Genomic DNA, 20216 nt, shown 5'->3' on the forward strand with positions numbered 1-20216 from the left:
CCCATGGAAAAGGAGAAAATTGCATGCAGTGAACTCAGATGGAATTACAGAGATCAAATTCTAAAACTTCTTACAGATAATGCTCCCTATTAATCCCAAAGGTAACAGTATCTATTACTCAGTTATTGGCTAAATGGGTCTCCTTTCAGGAAGTATGTTGTTTAAAAAATATATACTTTGATTATACTTCGGTTATTAGGACTCACACTGGGTTTGTATGTGTGGCTGGGGGGCATTCACTGATACCTAAGGAAAAAGGATATACAATATGCTTTCCTTCCCCTTTTCCTTTGAAAAATTTCCAAGTACTGATGGAAATACCAAAAGAGATATATTTACTTAACAAAACATGAATTAACATATTATCATCTCCTCTGAAATAAAAGTTAAAGACCCCAAAAATATATTGAGTGAATGAAATATATAATACTGTAACAACATTCAGTAATAAGAATAGCAAGTATAAAGAAAATGGAATAATCCATTACATTTCTTTTTAAATACAATTTTATTTTATGTTTATTATAATAACTGAAGTTACTCAAAACAATATATAAGAAGTCAATGCTCAACTTCACAGAGAACTCACTGTACTATATATGAAAAGTAATAAATTTGGAGGTAATGAATGTATATTTTAAAATAGTAGAAAAACAAAAATATTGGAAGGTTTAAGTGGAAATTATTTCCAATTGATTAAGAATGTTAAACATTTTTAGGAACATAAATACATATTACCTGAGACCACATAAATAGATAATTGCTTGAAGTATTACATTTATGTTTAAACTTTAGAAAATATATATTACCATTAAACTTTTGATTCAGTGATTCAACTCATTTAATTGTTCAAATAGTGATCCCACGTGTGTGTGTTTGATTTACCATCTAATCACATAAAAATAAAATATTGCTTTACCAATTCTTTATTGTTTTAATTTCTTAAGCAAATATAAAAATAGCACACAAAATGACTTCACCTTATCTAAAGAAAATAAAAAAGGAAATGGGAGCAAACAACATTTCTGTATGAGTAAAAAGGAGCTTTATAGAAATTATTAACCGGTTATAGCCTCTTATTAGCTCTGTGACCTGGGGCAAAATATTGAAGCTTTTTTTCTAATCTGTAAAATTAGAATGATGATGATGATGATGATGATGATGTCACTTATAATAATTCATGAAACTCCTAAGTAGTATCTATTATACTAGTTACTCTTCAAATAGTAATTCTATAGATAATCTCCATATCTGTATTATACTATTTTCCTGTAGGATTGGCAGTAAGTAACAGGAAACTGCCTACAGAGGTATGGGGATAAAAGAAAGGGAGGTGTTAAAAGAAGTTCTGAAAAGCCATTTTCATTTTAGCTGAAACATTTTTCCCATATCTTGAAAATTGAAGGATTTAAGAAGAAAATATCTTCGTGTCTGAAGAATGTTTTAAATGCCCTCTATTTCCCCAAAAGCCTGAAGCTGTGAGTATTTTCAGTATGTCCAAATTAAAGTAACAGAAATATAGTCCACAAGGAAAAACCATCCTGATAACAGAGTTGGATTCAAACTAGATTTTAGCCAAGCGTACTAAGCATACAGTGAATGGAATCTCTCAGTAATGACAGAGACATCCAGTCCTGTTCATTCTTAGGATGGGTCTAGGATGAACAAATTTCTAGAAGTGTCCAGTATTTGGAAGCAAGAGCTTTACTGTATTGGTCAAATTAATGTATCTTTTTACAAAGGTTATAATTCCCTGGTCTAGACTTTACTTAACCACATCCATGAAAATGAAATGCCATATACATAACTTCCAATACATTGATGGATTTGTAAATTTTATAAAATTTTATAAATTCTATATAATAATAACAATATTTCTTTTCTCAGAGATATGAGAAATTCATTCCTCCAAACTTTCTAGTTCTGAGCAGTCTTACACAACACAAAAATTCAGAGCTCGATATTGAATTGTCCTTTTTAAATTTCCTTTGGTGAGTAGATTAGTTGTTAAGCCTTCCAGTAACTCAGATTATTAATATGTGATTCAACTGCCATTTTTAGTAGCTTCCTCCATGGAATGATAAAGAAAAAACAAAAACAAAATACAAAACAAACTATATTTATTCTGATGGCATTTATTACCTAGTGAGGGAGGGATTATTAATTAAACAATCCCACAAATGAAGTAGAATTGCTAAGTCACATCAGGAAAGTCACACAATTCTATGCACTTTTAATGACATTTAAACTGAGAATCTGAGTTGAGTCAACTAGATGATGTTGCATCTGTGAGGTCAGCTGGTAGAAAACATTCCAAATAGTAGAAATTATATGACAAAGCCAAAAATTATCATAATCGTCTACCTTCCTATTTTGTCTGTTCAATTACCGCCACTATGACTGATTTTATGTAACATAAATATATATTTATATAGAGAGACAGTAAATATCAACTTTAATATCAAATATAAATAACTTTAATGTTAGTTAATATCATTATATTGAACTCTCTACATCCAGTAACTCATTATCATTTTTCTGTTGCTTTTTTTTTCCTCATCCAACTGAAACACATTTTGTCATTTCAATAATCATATTAACCAATCAAGTGCACCTCTGATCTAAAGTCCTTTATTTGGTCTGCCCATTTCACTCCACCTGGTTTCACTGCCTGAATGTCATTCAAATGGAGACAATATCAGGTTAACAAATAAGCTTTAAAAAAAAAAGGATTTTATTTATTTATTTGAGAGAGAGAACAAGCAGGGATGGGGGAGCGGTAAAGAGAGAGGAAGAAGCAGACTCCCCACCAAGCAGGGAGCTGCATGAAGGGCTGGATCCCAGGGCCCAGATGCAGGGCTAGCTCCATCCCAGGACCCTGGGATCATGACCTGAGCTGAAGGCAGATACTTAACTGACTGAGCCACCCAGGTCCCCCAACAAATAAGCTCTTTTAAAATGCAAATAATTCAAATTATTCTCAATTTCAGCTACATTGATAAATGCAAATCCCAATTAAGGGTCAATTGGGGTTAGATAGACTTGGGGAAAGTTTGCTTTTTCCATGCTTAGAGAGTAAAATCACTGAAGACATAGAGAAAAGAGCATTGTGGCTCTAAAATTAAAATTCTGCTTCTGCACCTAAGAAAGGAAGGGGCATTTATTGCATCTCTTTCTGTATTTCCAATAATACCTTCCTTATTACATAGCTCCCAGCTTTCAAGTATAAAATTTTTCAAGTACAAATTATTATCTTTAATACTATAGTTCTGCTAATTTATAGATCCTATAAACACATATCTGTATTTCCCTGCAAAACTAATTGCTCTTTATAACATGATTTTTTCCAAGAAATTGCATTGGAAATCCCAAAAAAAACTAATTCCAAATGAACTATGAAACATAATCCACTTGTATTACTCAATGATTGCCAGAATCAGAAGTGTTTCTGATCCTCAAAAAATATGTATTTTTAATGTATGTGATCTATATAACCACTACCTGCATTACATAATAGTAAGCATGATGGAGATCTTGGCAAGCGTTCACAACATTTCAAGTCCATCAGTAACATTCCATTGTTCATTCATTTTATGGAGTACATTTAATATTCCCTTAAAACCTCCATTAAATATGTAAACCTTTCTTTTGTCTTTGTCCGTGTAATTTCTGATCCATCTAACAAAATATGGTTATGCAGATAATTCTCAGTGATACTGGCCACTAGTTTCACAAAAATATGCAACACTGGAATTTTTATTAGAAATTATAAATAAACTTGACACCTTATAAACTAAGCTCCTGAAAAATGTCTGGAATTTAAATTCTCTTGGGAATATTTATTTACCCAAATGTTTGATTTCTCACAGAGTTTTTTTGGAAAGGTTATGAAGGTAGTCTGGAAATGTGAAATTTGATAATAGTTTCTTCCTATCTAACATTTTGATTTCTTTTAGCCAAAACAAATTCTTTCAATAGCATCCAATTCACTGACCTGCAAATATGATTTCTGAATATTCTTCATATATTCATACATCATACATGTAGACAACTGTTTAAATTTTCTGTCATTGCTGTACTTATTTTGCTGCTTATGCCTAAATTGTCTCACTGGTCTGCTACTCCTCTTCTTTCTGTGTATAAATTTTTTTTCCCTGTGTATAAATTCTATTCCTCATTCTCTCAAGGGCAGCTTAAAGCCATTTTTGATGAAAAATATTCTTGTCTTTGCACTTCCATTTTTTCTTCACAATTCTATGCATATAATCCTTTAAATAACACATTATGTTTTTGTACCATCTAAATATTTTGGTACACATTTGCTCTCCACTCTTACTACATTAACTTATTCTCCCCATTATACACAGAGCTGCTTGAGGGAAAACATTAAATTTTTAATTTTTTTTATACAGACAAAAAAAGATATAGCCTTTTTTGCATATACACTTCAATAAAACTAACAATCAATGAAACATTATTCATTGAATGCTATAATTTATTGTGTCTTATAGCTGTTAATAAACTAGATTTCTTATGTACAAAATGTATTGTGTCCATGGTTATTGCTTATATTCTGTTGAACTCTCATAAAGAAATACTGAAGTTCAATTTCCTACCTAAATAAATGCTAAGACCAATAATAACGCAAATATGAAATACAGAAATTTAAACCATGTGAAATAGATGTTGAATTTAGGATCTTTCACATTGAGGATTAAAAATGATCACCATGGTCAGAAATCTGTGTATTAAAGGTTTGAGGTCATTGTATTTCAGTTTCTCCTTATAGCATTATTCATTCTCATTCTTGAAATTTCTTATATTCAAAATTTAAATAGTTATTTCTTCTTGAATCTTACTATTTTTTCCATACCTCAGACCTCATTAATTACTTCTATATTTACATCTTCTAAAAATGTTTCTCTGAGGAGTGCCTGGGTGGCTCAGTCAGTTAAGCGTCTGCTAGGCTCAGGTCATGATCCCAGGGTCCTAGGATCAGAGCCCTCCATTGGGCTCCTTGTTCAGCAGGGGTCTTCTTCTCCTTCTCCCTTTCACTCTCCCTCTCCCTGTGTGTGCGTGCTCTCTCTAATAAATAAATCAATCTTTAAAAAAAAATGTTTCTCACCCCCCCCTCCCTTCTGTAATCCTCAGTTTATTTCCTGGAGGGAGATGGGGGGATGGGACAACCAGGTGATGGGTTTTAAAGAGGGTACGTGTTGGTATGAGCCCTGGGTGTTATATGCAACTAATGAATCATTGAACACTACATCATCAAAAACTAATGATGTACTATATGTGGGCTAACCGAACATAATAACTTAAAAAAAAATGCTTCTCTGACTCTGACTTCGGGTGTCCCTATATTTCAACCATTTTCTGTTCATCTCCACTCAATTTCAGCATATTATCAGATAAACCATTTTCCTACTTAAATCATGTCTTCACATGCTCTTTATCTTATTTATCCTCTGACTCCAATAGGACACAGTCTTTTCCATTCCTGCTACTGAAATCTCTCTCAGTTCTGCCTTTACTTATCTATTCCAAACAACTTTCCTGGGTTTGCTCCACACCTAGTCTCTTCTTCAGTCTTCACCAGGTTATCAAAGTTATTTTTCTAACATGTTGATATCTGCTTTGCCCCCAACTGAAAAGAACCCACAGACATACATACATAGGTTTGCATTTCTGGGTTGTGCAGTCTCAAATTCCTCTCCTTCTAATCTGTTAAATTCTTATGCTACATTTCTTCTCAAATGTTATTTTATTCATAAATATTTTCCCAGTAATTCCAGTTAGATTAATTTACCATATCCTAGTCATGCCAATAATTAGTCTGATCATGTTCCTATTTGCGAGTTTCATTGTGGTTTTATTTATACCTCGAGATATTTGTCTTATAGAGTTCATTGTTTGCTGAAAAAAGTAAAGATATCTTATTCAATTCTTATCTCTTAAGAATCAAGAAAGAGTGTATATAAATATGTGTGTGTATTTATATATATGATTATATAAAAGTTGCAAGAATTTTATTTTGGCTATTAATGTGATTTTCATAGACTGTAAAAATAACAAAGTTAAGCTTTTTAAAAAAACTGGGGAAATGATATTAATAATCAGAGCATATATACTTTATTTGGGTTAAGAGTTTTAAGATAGCATTATCATTATAATGCACTTATATCATGAATACCTTTACTGTAAAATCATTTAGGAACAAGTCAGTGTATATCAGGCTAGATAAGAATCAACCTATCCTATAAAGGCAGCCAACGGTCCTCCGAATATTTTAATAGCATAAGACTAAGACTTCACATGAAAAAGAATTTCTTTTTTACTTGTCCATAAAAGAGAGTTGTAATAATTTGTTAAGTATTAAGCAACTAGAGACTTCATAGATTAGTTCAATCCTGCAACTGTGTTTTTTCCAGGCTAAAGTAAAATGAAATTAGAATATTGTATTTAAATCAAAATAGTCATTGCAAATGTCCATGGGTAAAGATAATACTATTTTGGTGATAGTATTATTTTATAGTCACTTCCTAAATATTTCTATGGAGTTAGAAATTTTGAAATTGATTTTTTTTGTGTGTACAAAGAGTATACAATCAGTCCTAAGATTTTTTTTTTTTTTTCTGGTGGTAAATTCAACTACAAATGTAGACATGAGCTATTTCTTGAGCTACTTCTTTCTTCAATCCATGTTTGACCATACAATAATTGGAAATTCTGATAAAGGGGAAGCAAAAGACACAAAGAAATGATATAAAAAGGGCCTATGATATTCTCTAGTTGTAGAGATAGATACAAAGGAGAAATGGGGATAAGGCTGAAAAGAGGGAGGAAAGAAAAGGTGGGAAGGAAGAGAGAAGAAAGAAAATTACTGTTGGATACTTCAATTGTATTATTTTACTTAATCCTCCCAGAAGTGCTGTATATTATTATTAAGATGTCTATTTAATTTACTAGCCAAACAGAGCCTCTTTTGAGAGTAAAAGGAATCACTATTTGTAATTAATTTGGGACCACAAGTGAAAACTGCAACTGTCTCAAGCAAACCAGGATATGCGGTCCCCCTATTTATTATCTTAATTTGATGTTGTAAAAACATGAGACAGAGAGAGTTTATTTAGCTTATTCAGGCCCCAGTGAGTTAATGGTAAAGCTGAGCTTTCCATCAGTCCTTTTTCCAAAGCCTAGGATCTCTCTGTTCTACAAAAACATTAAAAACACTCACAATCTTGGAGAGAATGTCTTTTCAGTTTGATTAGCGGAGAAGTAGATTGAATGTCCCGTGTTCATGTTCACGGCTCCCACTCTTACCTAACGGTTCTGGTGTAGGAAGCAATAAGCTATATTTTCATAAATGTGCATATTTAAAAATCACAGCTCTAATATGTTCCCCAATTATTTTCTGCTCTATCACACATGTATCTACAAAATACCTGGCTCAGCGTTTACTATCTCTTTTTCTTTCACTTTCCTCTTCTAAATGTGTATAAATAAACAACACCTATTTATAAGGATTAAAGAAGTTAACCTGCAGTTTTAATGGGGCCTTTATATGGTACATGTGCAATAAGTATTAGCTGTTGTCCTCACTAAAATCATTACCATATTCTGTAAAGAGTAGTGCAATTGTACCACCTGGAAAAAAATCTTGGAGCCTGATAATGCAGTCCTAGCAGGAAAATGCAGAAAAGCAAACTGAGGACATGTGAATTGAAGATTGAATGAGTAAGAGGTATGTGTGCATTGCAGCCAGAGACCTAGAGGTTTATTATTATTTAAATCTGATAAATTATGTTGCTGGCATCTACTTACTTGCTCTGACTGACAGGAAATTGTCACAAAATAAGTTTTTTTTCCTCTAATTTTTTGCAGAAAGGCTGAGAGGTGGAGGTGGGAAAACTTTCTCATTACCTTACTTGTCTGTTTAGGAACCTATGAGTTTTATTACACCATAGGTAAAGTCTCACACTTGAATTGTTGATTACATGATGCCAAAATAAGATAAAATCTTAACACACACACACACACACACACACAAACCTTCACCTGTTTTCAATTAAGCCTAAACTTATATTTACAGTCAAAACTTCTGTACTAAGTAATATATTATTATGGTGTTAACCTTGAGGACCAAACTAACACACACCACCCTCCCAATCTCAAATATTTCAGTGAGGCTGAAGAAGTTATCCTCAGCAAAGTGGTGGATTTCACTCAAGACCCATTATTCCAGTCATGCTTCCTCTAGTATTTTTTTCAGAGTACTTGTCAGCATTTTCTCTTTTCCATCCCGGCCCTTAAGATAACAGATTGAAGATAGTGCTAAAAGCAGAAATTTGGTCTTTGTTGCACCCTCAGAGACATGATTTAGGAACATGCTGGGGTGTTACCAGTTATTTGCACTTGACCTGTGGGTAGGAAGTAGGCCAGTAGTGAGAGTCTCCAAGGAAGGTGGGATATGAGAGTTCTATACAATTCACATCCTGACAGTAACAGACAGAAGTTGTGAAAAAGACTGAAGTGATCCTGACCGTGTTTCCACGTTCAGACACATATTGGCCTTTTTTGCACTCAAAGGTCAGGACATATTTCTCCATGATGTTATTTAAGGATTCTGAGACTATATATATAAAATAATACATTTTAATTAAACACATCAATATTTTACACTAAATATATATATATATATAGTTACAAGCATTTATTTATTTGATGATTCAATAATTAACCTGGACATTCTGTAGTCTTTCTATATCATGACTGTATAATACAAAAAATATATAAATGCATATACATATATTTTATGCATGTAGTCTTTGGTAGTTTGTGTAAACAAGATCAAACATTGTTCACTATGCAGTAGACATTCTGGCTGATGTATTTAATGCTTTAATTTTATTTTTATTGTGCAAATAATGTATTATTTGCACAATAATTACCATATAGGACATACAGTTGTATCCATATTATATAGTTTGTTAATTTAATGAATAAGACACTCGTAAATATTAGACTTTACCCCAGGAAAAGTTGTTATTGTCCTGAAGTTAACATAAACCTAAGTAAAACTAAAGTTCTCTTACTCTCTTATATTGTAAAAGGAAAAAAAAAAAAAAACCTTCTTTACATGTCCTATAAATGAAGTATTTCTTTTCATCCGATGTTGTACAAGGAGTGCTTTCTTTCATTTAAGTTGTTCTTGTATTCATTACAAAATTATTATACAGAAGATAGAGACCAAGTGGGAGAAGCATGGATATTTTGCCTAATGTGAATTAACCGCATCACTTAATTGATTTGATCTCATAATGCATTATTTAGGTCAGCTTGTTAGATGGTTTTGTCATTTAAAATTCAAGTAATGGAAACCATCAGCATTTTTCTGTAGATTATTTTAACAGATGGAGATCCTCTGCAGATAACCTTGATTATGGTAGATGGTAGTTTTAGAAGTATATGGAAAAGATTTTGCAAAGAAAATATTTTGTCTTTATAGGACTACAGGTACAGCTCTTCTAACGTGGTGGATATTATTTCAATTTCTCTATTTGTTTGTGGACAGTTTTCTGGGTTATCTCTAGGACAGTTTAGGCCAAACACAGGCATCAAAAGCAAATTGCCTTTGCAGGGATAGGGACAAAGAGAGACCTGAAGTCACTACGTAAGATTAGGCTTGGTTCTCTCACCCAGTGGCCACATGATCTTGGACAAGTTTTTAACTTTTAAAAACTTTACTTCTCTCATTAACTTTTCTTAATAATATGCCTTGCTACTTTATTTCTAAAATTGAGAAAATAGTATACAGTCATTAAAGTAAGAGGGGAATATATATGCAAATCACTTGGCATAATACATGACACATAGTAACTTACTAGTCAATATCATTGTCACCATCATCATACTGGCAGGAAGTTCTGATGTCTCAGGAACCATCTATTTTGCAACAATAAAACAGTAAACTGCTTACACATGCATGATACGAATGCAAGTGCCATTCAATTTTCTTTTTTAGTCTCTTAAAGTATTTAGAGAAGGCAATGGATGGAAATGGGTACTTAACAGTGTCACATATGCATATGTACACACACAAAGCCAAAATGAATTATGATTAGTAAATTTTAAGAAATTACCTTGTGCATTTTTAAGCAATGAGAAATTGGAGCTCATGAAATTCATCTGAAGGAAGTTTTCTGTTTTTGTTTTGTTTTCTTTTCAGAATAATCGCTTAATAGGCATGAGCAAATACAGTTAGTTGTGCAGATTCTCTTATAAGTTATTTATGTATAGAATATGTATATATATTTTACCTTTACATTGAAAAGACCATCATTTCAGTTTGTAATGTTATGTCACGTTTGCAGTTTAACTGCTTCACGTGAGAAATATTCTTGCAAAAAGTGCATTGACTTCTAAAGAAATGGCTTTTCTGTTTATAAATATATTCTGTCTTTTCCTCTGAAGGATGCAATTCAAAATGACAATACAGTAAAAAGGGCTTGACACAATAGCATATGAAATTGCAAGGGGATTAATTTCTTATTCATGCAAAAATGTGAAAATCCTCTCCTTTCTCATGATTCAAAAAACTCTCTCACCTGTTATACTTTCAGACTATAGTTCAAAAATGCATGTAATACAAGTAGAAAATAATTTGATCATGGTGAGCTGCTCGGTATATTTCTTTTGCCCTCTCGTTTCTCTGTTTATGAATGCTGACAATTCAACATATGTTATGTGACTTTGCAGGTGTTCAAAAAAGTATGGTTTTAGAGTGGCAGGTAAAAGAAAAAGAGTAAGTTTTCATTTTAATATTATGTTAAACTAGAAGGAATTGAACTTGGGCACACACACACAAAAAAAAATCGTTACTTCAGTTTGCTGATTTCAAGCAAGTTATTTAACCTCTCTAAGCCTCAGTTTTCTTAACAGTAAAATGTGGAAAATAAAGAACTCAGAGTGTCGTGGTCAATAGGGAATAAGAGAATGATAAAGTTGCTGACACAGAGTGGAAATGTTCCAGAAGTCCCAGTGAGCTTATCTCCCACATTCTTTCCTCGTGGTTCTCATTTAGTTACCCTCACACCTACGTATTCAACCTTGAATAATCCCAGACAAGCCTATTGCTTTATCCAGATTCTCTTTTCACTAGGTAAGATCAAGAGATGATCTTCGTATCTCAACAGGAACTGAGCACACCATCTTGTCTTTCTATGTATAATCTAGCCTCTTTCTCATGGAGATATTTTCATTTCACTGTACCCCAGACTATCTGTCTGGATCTCTGCCCAATTTTTACCAAGCACTTTATCTATACCAGCAGAAATTGTATCCTTCCACTGGCTGGGTTTTTTATCCCTCATCCGAAAAGCCTCACTATCATCCTTGGAATAAGAATATTGGCACAAAGTAGGAATATCTCTGCTATTTCCTATACCTTAGACTAACATATCTTATATGCTCAAAATGCAGAACAGGACCCATGTTCCCAGTGACATCTTTTATATAAAAGTAGAGTAGTCTCCCAAACTATCCTCCTCACTTGGCTATTAGAGCTTGTCACACATAAGAAGTAAAAAATAAAGAAATAAAAGGAATAAAAATAAAAATAAAAATAATCAGTACTTTTTGAGTTGGGAACATAACCTCAAATGTTAGAGAATCAAATGCACTATTTCTTTCTTCTCTTTTAATATTTACCTATCTTTTATCTGTTTCCCTTAATAGCCAAGTAAGAAGTGTTGCCATAAGACTCTCTGTTATTAATTATAGCATATTTGTACTAGTCATTTGTTACATATATTTTAAAGTATGATGACTTCTAATTGCTCCTCATAACATTTGGCCATTTGACTTTCTGATCACTAAGTAAAATATTTCCATAAGAAAATACATGTTGATGATTTTAGGAGAAAATGATAAAGTAGTAAAATATGAAAAACCATAGATTTAAAGGAATAAAATATCCAGTTAGCTAAATATCCTCAGTGTTTTATACTTTAGTAGATGAACTCAAAGTCTCCTACTGAGATTGAAAAGAGGAAAATCATTTTGTTTTGGTTCTCTTATGTAACCAGTGATAGAGACTTTCAGTTTCTGTATTCTAAGTCTTAGGAACACTGAACTAATCGTTGAAAATGTACCAGAAATTGAACAGGTACTGATTGGTGTTAAATGTGATACTGCAAAAGAAAACTAGATGTAACACAAGTGAAAAGTATTCATTTTCAGTAAGAAGCACAGAGTTACAGAGAAAATACAGGTGTGAACCTTTCTATTATCATAGAAACTGTAACAATTTTCACCTATTGCAAAACTAAAATAAAGTAAGACCAAAGTAATGTAAATAGCATCACTGTATTATCATCTGATACTTACATGGAAGGAAATGGAAATGATTCTACACATACAATAGCTAAAGAAAAGGCAGAGAATTCTTATGCTAATTGCATGATAGAGCAAATAATATGGTGTCATATGTGTCATAAGTATGAGTCTAAAGTTACAGTGGAATTTTCATAAGTATATTACTGTTTCAAATGAAAAATTAGAGCAAGATTCCAACCTATTGTGAATATTTTACTTGAATAGAAATCAGTAACATAAGACTCATTGTTCAATTACTGACTTGTATTGTTTTATATTAAAGTCGTACTGAGCATGATTCCAATGGAAAATGAAACTCTTAAGTCTTTTAATTTTTATCTATTGGTTTCTGCTTCCTAAAGACCAGAAGTGTCTGAAAAATTATTATAATTTCTGTAATATTCAATGAAATGTAAGAATTTTTTTTAAGCTGTGCTAATTTAAACTCAACAGGAAAGAACATACTTTTGGGGAATCGAGGTGGATTGTCATTGACATCCGTGAGGGTGATGTTGACAATTGTCGTTCCAGCTAACCCTCCTAGTTGTCCGCCCATATCCTTGGCTTGGATGAGAACTTGGTATTGTTCTTTGACTTCCCTGTCCATGTTTGGCAAAGCTGTTCTAATAACACCTTAAGGGAAAAAAATAATAAAAGTTAAATATTACAAACATTGTGCTTTCTGAGTTCAGATAGTCTGCAACAAGAAAATGATTCTATCTAGATTCACTAGCAAAGACATGCTAACAAAATTATGCATCTTTTAAAAAGCGAAACACTCAAAATGTCCAATGGTTAGGATACAATTAAACATATTGTGGGAACAGCCATACAGTGAAAAATGCTGTGTAGCATTGTGGAATATGGTCAAAAAACAATGTGTCAGCTCTAAAAGACATTCATCATTCATTAAGTCAGCCAAGTCAGACATGACTTACACAGAATGATTCTATCTTTAAAAGGCAATGAAATTGTTAAACAACATAGATTAAATATACATTAAAAAGTTAAGTGGTTACACTGAGTGTGAGGTTTCTAAAGAATGCTATTTTCTTCTCCATTCTTATTTTTATTTTCTAAAATACATTTATTACTTAACTTTTCAAACACACAAAATATCTCCTCCATGCATTTTATTTCATCTCTCAGGATGCCTCTTAATTATTTTAGGCACAGATTTTTCACTTAGATCTCATTAAGCTTTGCCACTGCAGAGACCTTGTCTCTCTTGTCACCAAGTTACTCCAGCATCTAGGTCAGTGTCTGCCATTTAGAAGGAACTCAATAAGAATGTGTTGACCAACTGACTAGTTGAATGACTGGCTGAATGAATGAATGAATGAATGAGTATATAAATAATTAAGTTTACAATCATGAATCATGCAGTATATATGCATATTGAAATATTCTACTCATTTTCTGCTCTTGTGTCCAAGTATAGAACTAATTTATATTTATTCATAGTGAAATAACTAAGACCGTCTGGATTTGTTGCAAATAAAATAATGAATAAATTTTATTCCCGATTCCAGCCTATAAAGCCAATGGTTTTAGGGAGAGATTGCAGAGCATTTGTCTTAAACCCATGTATCTTTGATAGTCCTGTTTCTTAAATAAAGTAGCATATATGAATAACAAATATAATATTGAGCACCAACACAAAGTATAGCATCCAAATCATAAACTGAATACACATCTGCATTTTATCTGTACTTTCCACTATTGACTTACCAAATGCTGTTCTGTTGCTAATTTAGATTTAACTACAATCTAGGATTTCTTCTGACCCTCGGCAGGAAATGGTTGCAAAAAAGACAAGCTCCACTTTTTTGCTACTGCTGTTTATTCATGCATTGGTACTAACACTCTATTATTTCAGTCTGTTTTTCCTCTCTTCAGCTCAGATCCTTGATGTTTCAGTTCCAAGTCTCTTAACTAAGATTCTTCATCTCTGCCATCTCTGTGACTTGGTCCCACGGCTTAAGTTACATGACTTCTGCCTGCCTTAGAATGTTCATATTTTCTAGAGAAATGCCTGGGCTTAATTCATATGCATGCTCTACTACCCTTTTGCTGACCAGATCTATATTTACTTAGTTCATTTCCAATACAAAAATTATATACATGTATATATTTATACTTATAATTATATGCATTTATATATAATTTTTGCTTTACTCATTTCACTTCAAATATGAAAATGTATAAATATAATTTTTATACTTTATATCATATATATTATATATATTGTATATACATACATTAAGATGCTATGAAAAAGAGGGCGCCTGGGTGGCTCAGTTGGTTAAGCGACTGCCTTCGGCTCAGGTCATGATCTTGGAGTCCCAGGATCGAGTCCCACATCGGGCTCCCTGCTCGGCAGGGAGTCTGCTTCTCCCTCTGACCCTCCCCCCATCTCATGTGCTCTCTCTCTCTTTCTCATTCTCTCTCTCAAATAAATAAATAAAATCTCTAAAAAAAAAAAAATAAAAAAAAAGATGCTATGAAAAAGAGAACACATAGGCATTATCACACTTATTTAAGACTAGTTTTTGTTGTTGCTTTTTTTTTTTTTTTCCGGTAAGTTGTTACAGTTATCATCACGACATCAAACTGCCCTGCCTTCCTGTTCCATCCTGTGTCTGATAGGTGACCTATCTGCTGCTTCTGGCCCTCCTTTAGTGTCATGCAGCTTGACTGGAAGTCATCTGTTAGAATTCAGAGAGAGGAAAGGGTTGCAAATGTAGTTCCAAAGAAAACCACTGATGACCATGATGTGCTTCCCCTCCCCCACTACCATTTCTATTCAAGAGCCACTGCCTCAGACAAATGAAATATGATATTTGCAGATTTTTTTTTCAGAGTAGAATCTGGGAAATCAGGCAGACTACAAAATTCAAATGTGAGAAGATAATCTTAAAACACTGTGGTCTATTGAATAAGCCTGGTAAAAAAATAGTCTCCTTTCCAAGAAATTACTCTTCTTATGGACCACCCACTGTTTACCAACTGCCTAATATTTAAAGCCAAACAAACAAAAATAGATTGTATGATCTTGAGCAAGGAGGAACCTTGCCAAGAACTGAGTTTAAATGCTCCTAGAATAGAATGTAACCAGCAAAAGGAAATGCTACATTCTGTTATTTCCGGTCTTAGGTTTCGGTTCATGTGTTCATCTCTATTCCTTAGTATTTGTATATAAAGATACAGCAGTAGCCTTGCATGATAATAGCTGAAGCCCAAGAAATTCATTTTGCAGAACAGTCCAAATACTCCACAGTAGTAATAGCACAAAATTTAATTAATTAGGTATAATTCTGAAGTAAATCCTATTTAATAGAAAAAAAAAAAAAAAGAGTGGGTAGGCAAGTATACATTGAATCTTGGTATGATTTGAATGTCTTGTACCTGATGAACCTTCCAGCATACATCACTGAGATTTTAGAGTAAATAAATGAAGAGATTTTATTTCTGCCAATATGAATGGAAATATGTGGTCGAGAGAGTTATAAACTTAAAATAATACATCAAAAGACACTAGTCTGCCAATGGATAAATTCTGTCTCTGCAATGACCCTTACGTTGTATGCAAGCCCCTTAGTCTTGGTGGATCTCAGCTTATTTTGAAAAATGGGTTAAATACTCTGATAACATTTTGAGATGAAAATAATGCAATACTCCATATGAAAAATCATAAAATGTTACACGTGTTAATCCAGCATATGGTTTTACACGAGCTATTTCTTGAGTTGAGGATTGAATTGCAGGACTGAGATATGGGACACTAGATTCAGTCAGCATTTGTCCTAAAATATGTTTCATCCAGGCACTGTTATTAAGTTTGATAGTATAATGGTGAATTCTCTTCCATTTGCCACTTTATAAACTAGATCCACTTTATATACTTTTCTAGACTTGGCTCTCTGGCTGTCAGTTGTAATAGCCCAACTGGCAAGAGATTGAATGGTATAAGGAGAACGAGGTTGGGTTTTTCTTTGCATGGATACCCCCACACCCCACACTGTCTCCTACTATGGCCCCTCACCACACACCTGCATGGGTCTCCAGGCCCCTATCATTCCTTCAGCCCTAGGGTGGTGACCACAGCCACCTGTCATGTTTTCTCCAGATTCTGCCACATCCTGTATGGTTTCCCTTCAGTCTGCCTGCACTTTAAAATGCAATCTTTTGGGGCGCCTAGGTGGCTCAGTTGGTTAAGCGACTGCCTTCGGCTCAGGTCGTGATCCTGGAGTCCCAGGATCGAGTCCCGCATCGGGCTCCCTGATCAGCAGGGAGTCTGCTTCTCCCTCTGATCCTCCCCCCTCTCATGCTCTCTCTCTCTGTCTCATTCTCTCTCTCAAATAAATAAAGAAAATCTTAAAAAAAAAATAAAAAAATAAAAAAATAAAATGCAATCTTTTTATTAAACTAATCTCAAATTAGCCAACTAGGTGTCCTCTGCTTCCATCTGGATAATAATTGATACAGTCTCTGTACAAGGTACCTTCATGGAATGTACATTTAATGGACATGTGTTTATGGGAGTGTCGAGGAGACCATAAAGAAGCACTTACATAATTAAGCTAATTTCAGATGGTGATTAGCGTTATGAGGAAAATGAAACCAAGTGTCATTGACAATGGTGTCAGAAAAGTCGTCTCTGAGAAAAGGGTTTAGAGTTGCAATCTTAGAGAAGTGGAGGAGACAGACCTGGAAAGAACAGAAGAAGGAGTATCCCAGGGAGGGAAACAGGAAGTCCTTGGTAGGAGCAGGAATCGTCCCTTCAAAGCATGCCAGAAGAGTCTATGTGGCTGCAGCATGCTGCTATGGGGAAGACTGGGTAAAATAAGACCAGAGAAGGGAAAATAAGAAGTAACACAATGATTTCAAAGACAAGTAAACCCTCTGGGAGACATCTTGAAAATCAACAAGTGGGATCCAACTAAAGTTGGATTTCTGCACAGCAAAAGAAACAGTCAACAAAATGAAAAGACAATCTATGGGATGAGAGAAAATATTTGCAAATCACATATCTGATAGGGGGTTAATATCCAGAATAGAAAAGAACTCATACAACTCAGTAAGAAAAAAAAAAAAAAAATGAACAATCTGATTTGGAAATGGGCAGAGGAACTGAACAGATTTTCTTTTCCAAAAAATGTTATACAAATGGCCAACAAGAACAAGAAAAGGTGCTCAACATCAATATCATCAGAGAAATGAAAATCAAAGGATCATTACCTCACACTTCTTAGAATGGTTGTCATTAAAAAGACAAGAGATAACAAGTGTTGGCAGATGTGGAGGAAAGGGAACACTTGTGCACTGTTGGAGGGGAGATAAATTAGTGCAGCCACCATGGAAAAATTCTGTGAAGATTCCTCAAAAAATTAAAAATAGAATTACCATATTTTCCAATGATCTCACTTTTCTATATATATCCAGGGGAAATGAAAACAGGATCTCAAAAGAGGTATCTTCACTTCATGGTCACTATAGCTTTATTCATATAAAGCCAAGATACTGAAACGACTTAAATGTTCATCAACAGATGATTGGATAAAGAAGATATCACACACACACACACACACACACACATACACACACAAACACACATAGCAATATTATTTAGTCAGGAGAGTGAAGGAAATCCAGCCATTTGCAACAGTATGAATGGACCTTGAGGGCATTATGCTAAGTGAAATAAGAGACAGAAAAAGAAATATTCTAGGGTATTATTTATATGTAGAATCTAAAACAGCTGAAATCCAGGAAACAGAGTAAAATGGTGGTTACCAGGAGCTGTGGAGTGAGGGAAGTGGAAGATGTTGGTCAAAGGCACAAACTTCCAGTTATGAGATGGATACCTCCTGGGGATCCTATGTACAGCATGGTGATTATAGTTAATATTGCTATATCATATACTTGAAATTTGCTAAGAGAGTAGCTCTTAAAAGTTCTCACTGGGTATTATGTGACATGATGGAAGTGTCGGCTAGGACTGCAGTGGTAATCATTTTGCAATATTCAAGCGTATCAAATCAACGCTTTGAGTATCTTAAACTTGCACAATGTTGTACGTCAATTATTTCCCAATAAAGCTGGAAAAATGCTAATTATTGTTTTGAGACTATTAAGAGAGAAAGAGAGAGAGAGAAACAATGGATAAATGGCTCTATTCTCCGCTCACTGAGGATTAGAGTCCAAAGAAGCACTGGGTCATTAGTTTGTTCTTAAAAGAGAAGTCATAGTGGTGAGGTGAGAGCATGAACACATAACACTCGCCTCTACTCTGAAATCCACGTCACTCAGAGTGAAAATATCACATGATCTCCATCTTTCCACTTAACTCTTTGATCTTATCTTTCACAACCCCCTTCTTCGGTCACCAAAGCTTTGCACAATCTCTTCCCTCTGTGGGGAATGTTCTTCTCATGGTTTACTCATGAAGAGCTCCTCTACTTCCTTCATATGTTTTCTCCAAGCCCTTTTCAAAGGACTTTCTTGACATTCTTTCTAAAATTCTATACTGATTTAGTTTCCTATTCCTTCTGTAACAAATTGCTACAGACTAAGGGGCCTAAAAACAACACAAACTTAGTATCCCACAATTAGGGAGGCCAGAAGTCCAACATGGGTCCTGAGGGCCAAAATCAAGGTTGTGGCTAGATGCATTCTTTTCTGCAGTTTTTTATCTTCCAAAAGATGTCTTTCTTTGTCTCCTGGCTTTCTTTCTCCACTTCTAAGGTAGCAGCATAGCATCTTCAAATCTTTCTTGGACTCTTAGCCAATATATCATAATACTCAAGTCTATTAGGAACTGCTAATAGATGGTAGAATAAAAAAAATAATTATAGCTAAAGATGGGAACCTTGACTTTAGCACTGACAATGTAAAGTTGCTTTTTCTTTCAATTCCATAGCTAAATTATATTTTAAAACACTTGTACAAGACCTGCTTTTACAGCAATTTATATGAAAAGTTTCTTTTCATTACAGTCTTAAATTAGCCTAGAATGTGAAATGGGGTTTTTAAAAGCTAGTGCAATCTTTAAAAATATTAACAAAAATGTTGTATCTATTACTACACAGATGAAATGTATAACTTTAGGGATGCCTGGGTGGCTCAGTCAGTTAAGCGTCTGCCTTCGGCTCAGGTCATGATCCCAGGGTCCTGGGATCGAGTCCCGCACCGGGTTCCCTGCTCTGCGGGGAGCCTGCTTCTCCCTCTGCCTCTGTCTCTCTCTCTGTCTCTCATGAATAAATAAATAAAATCTTTTTTTAAAAAAAAGAAATGTATAACTTTAAAAAATGTTGTTGCCAATACTCCAATAATGCATTTTGAGGACAAGAAGAGTTATCATGTTATCTTCAGTAGGAAGAAAATTTAGAGACCCTCTTCCCAACTATAGAACACCTTAACTATATGCTTTAGGACTCAGAAGTAAATTCCCAGGGCCTCTTTCCTCAGGAAGTCCCCTCCCAGTCTATATCAGTGCCCAGCAGTCATACTGCATATCAGAGAATTTTATCCTACAAAATTCAACTGTAATCTTCTGAGGACCTGATGGCCTCCCTCCAGTACATGGGGATCCATTTGAGGATCGAATGATTCATCTTGGTATCCTAATAGCAAAACACCTGTGACACCATTATATATGTAAAATACATAATGATGCTTTCTCATTAATATCACATAAACATGCATCACATGAATAAACAGTCAGATCCAGCACGACTAGCTCATCACTCATCATCTGCTTTAACACTTCCACTAATGGGAGACTCACAATCTCGTGAGGCACTCCTCTCATTTAGGGGCAAGTACTGACATCTTCTTTT

The 20216-nt window shown here is 34.0% G+C and overlaps 1 protein-coding gene across 1 annotated transcript in view; it reads right to left on the minus strand.

Moving 5' to 3' along the window:
* Window positions 1-20216, minus strand: part of CDH12 (cadherin 12) — a 679766-nt gene that overhangs the window by 64593 nt on the left and 594957 nt on the right. The window contains exon 6 of the mRNA XM_034998857.1: window positions 12841-13008. Within this exon, the coding sequence (XP_034854748.1) occupies window positions 12841-13008 (168 nt within the window). The remainder of the gene's footprint in view (window positions 1-12840; window positions 13009-20216) is intronic.

The sequence above is a fragment of the Mirounga leonina genome, unplaced genomic scaffold, assembly GCF_011800145.1.
Source record: "Mirounga leonina isolate KUSES-001 unplaced genomic scaffold, KU_Mleo_1.0 Mir_95, whole genome shotgun sequence".
Lineage (NCBI taxonomy): Eukaryota > Metazoa > Chordata > Mammalia > Carnivora > Phocidae > Mirounga > Mirounga leonina.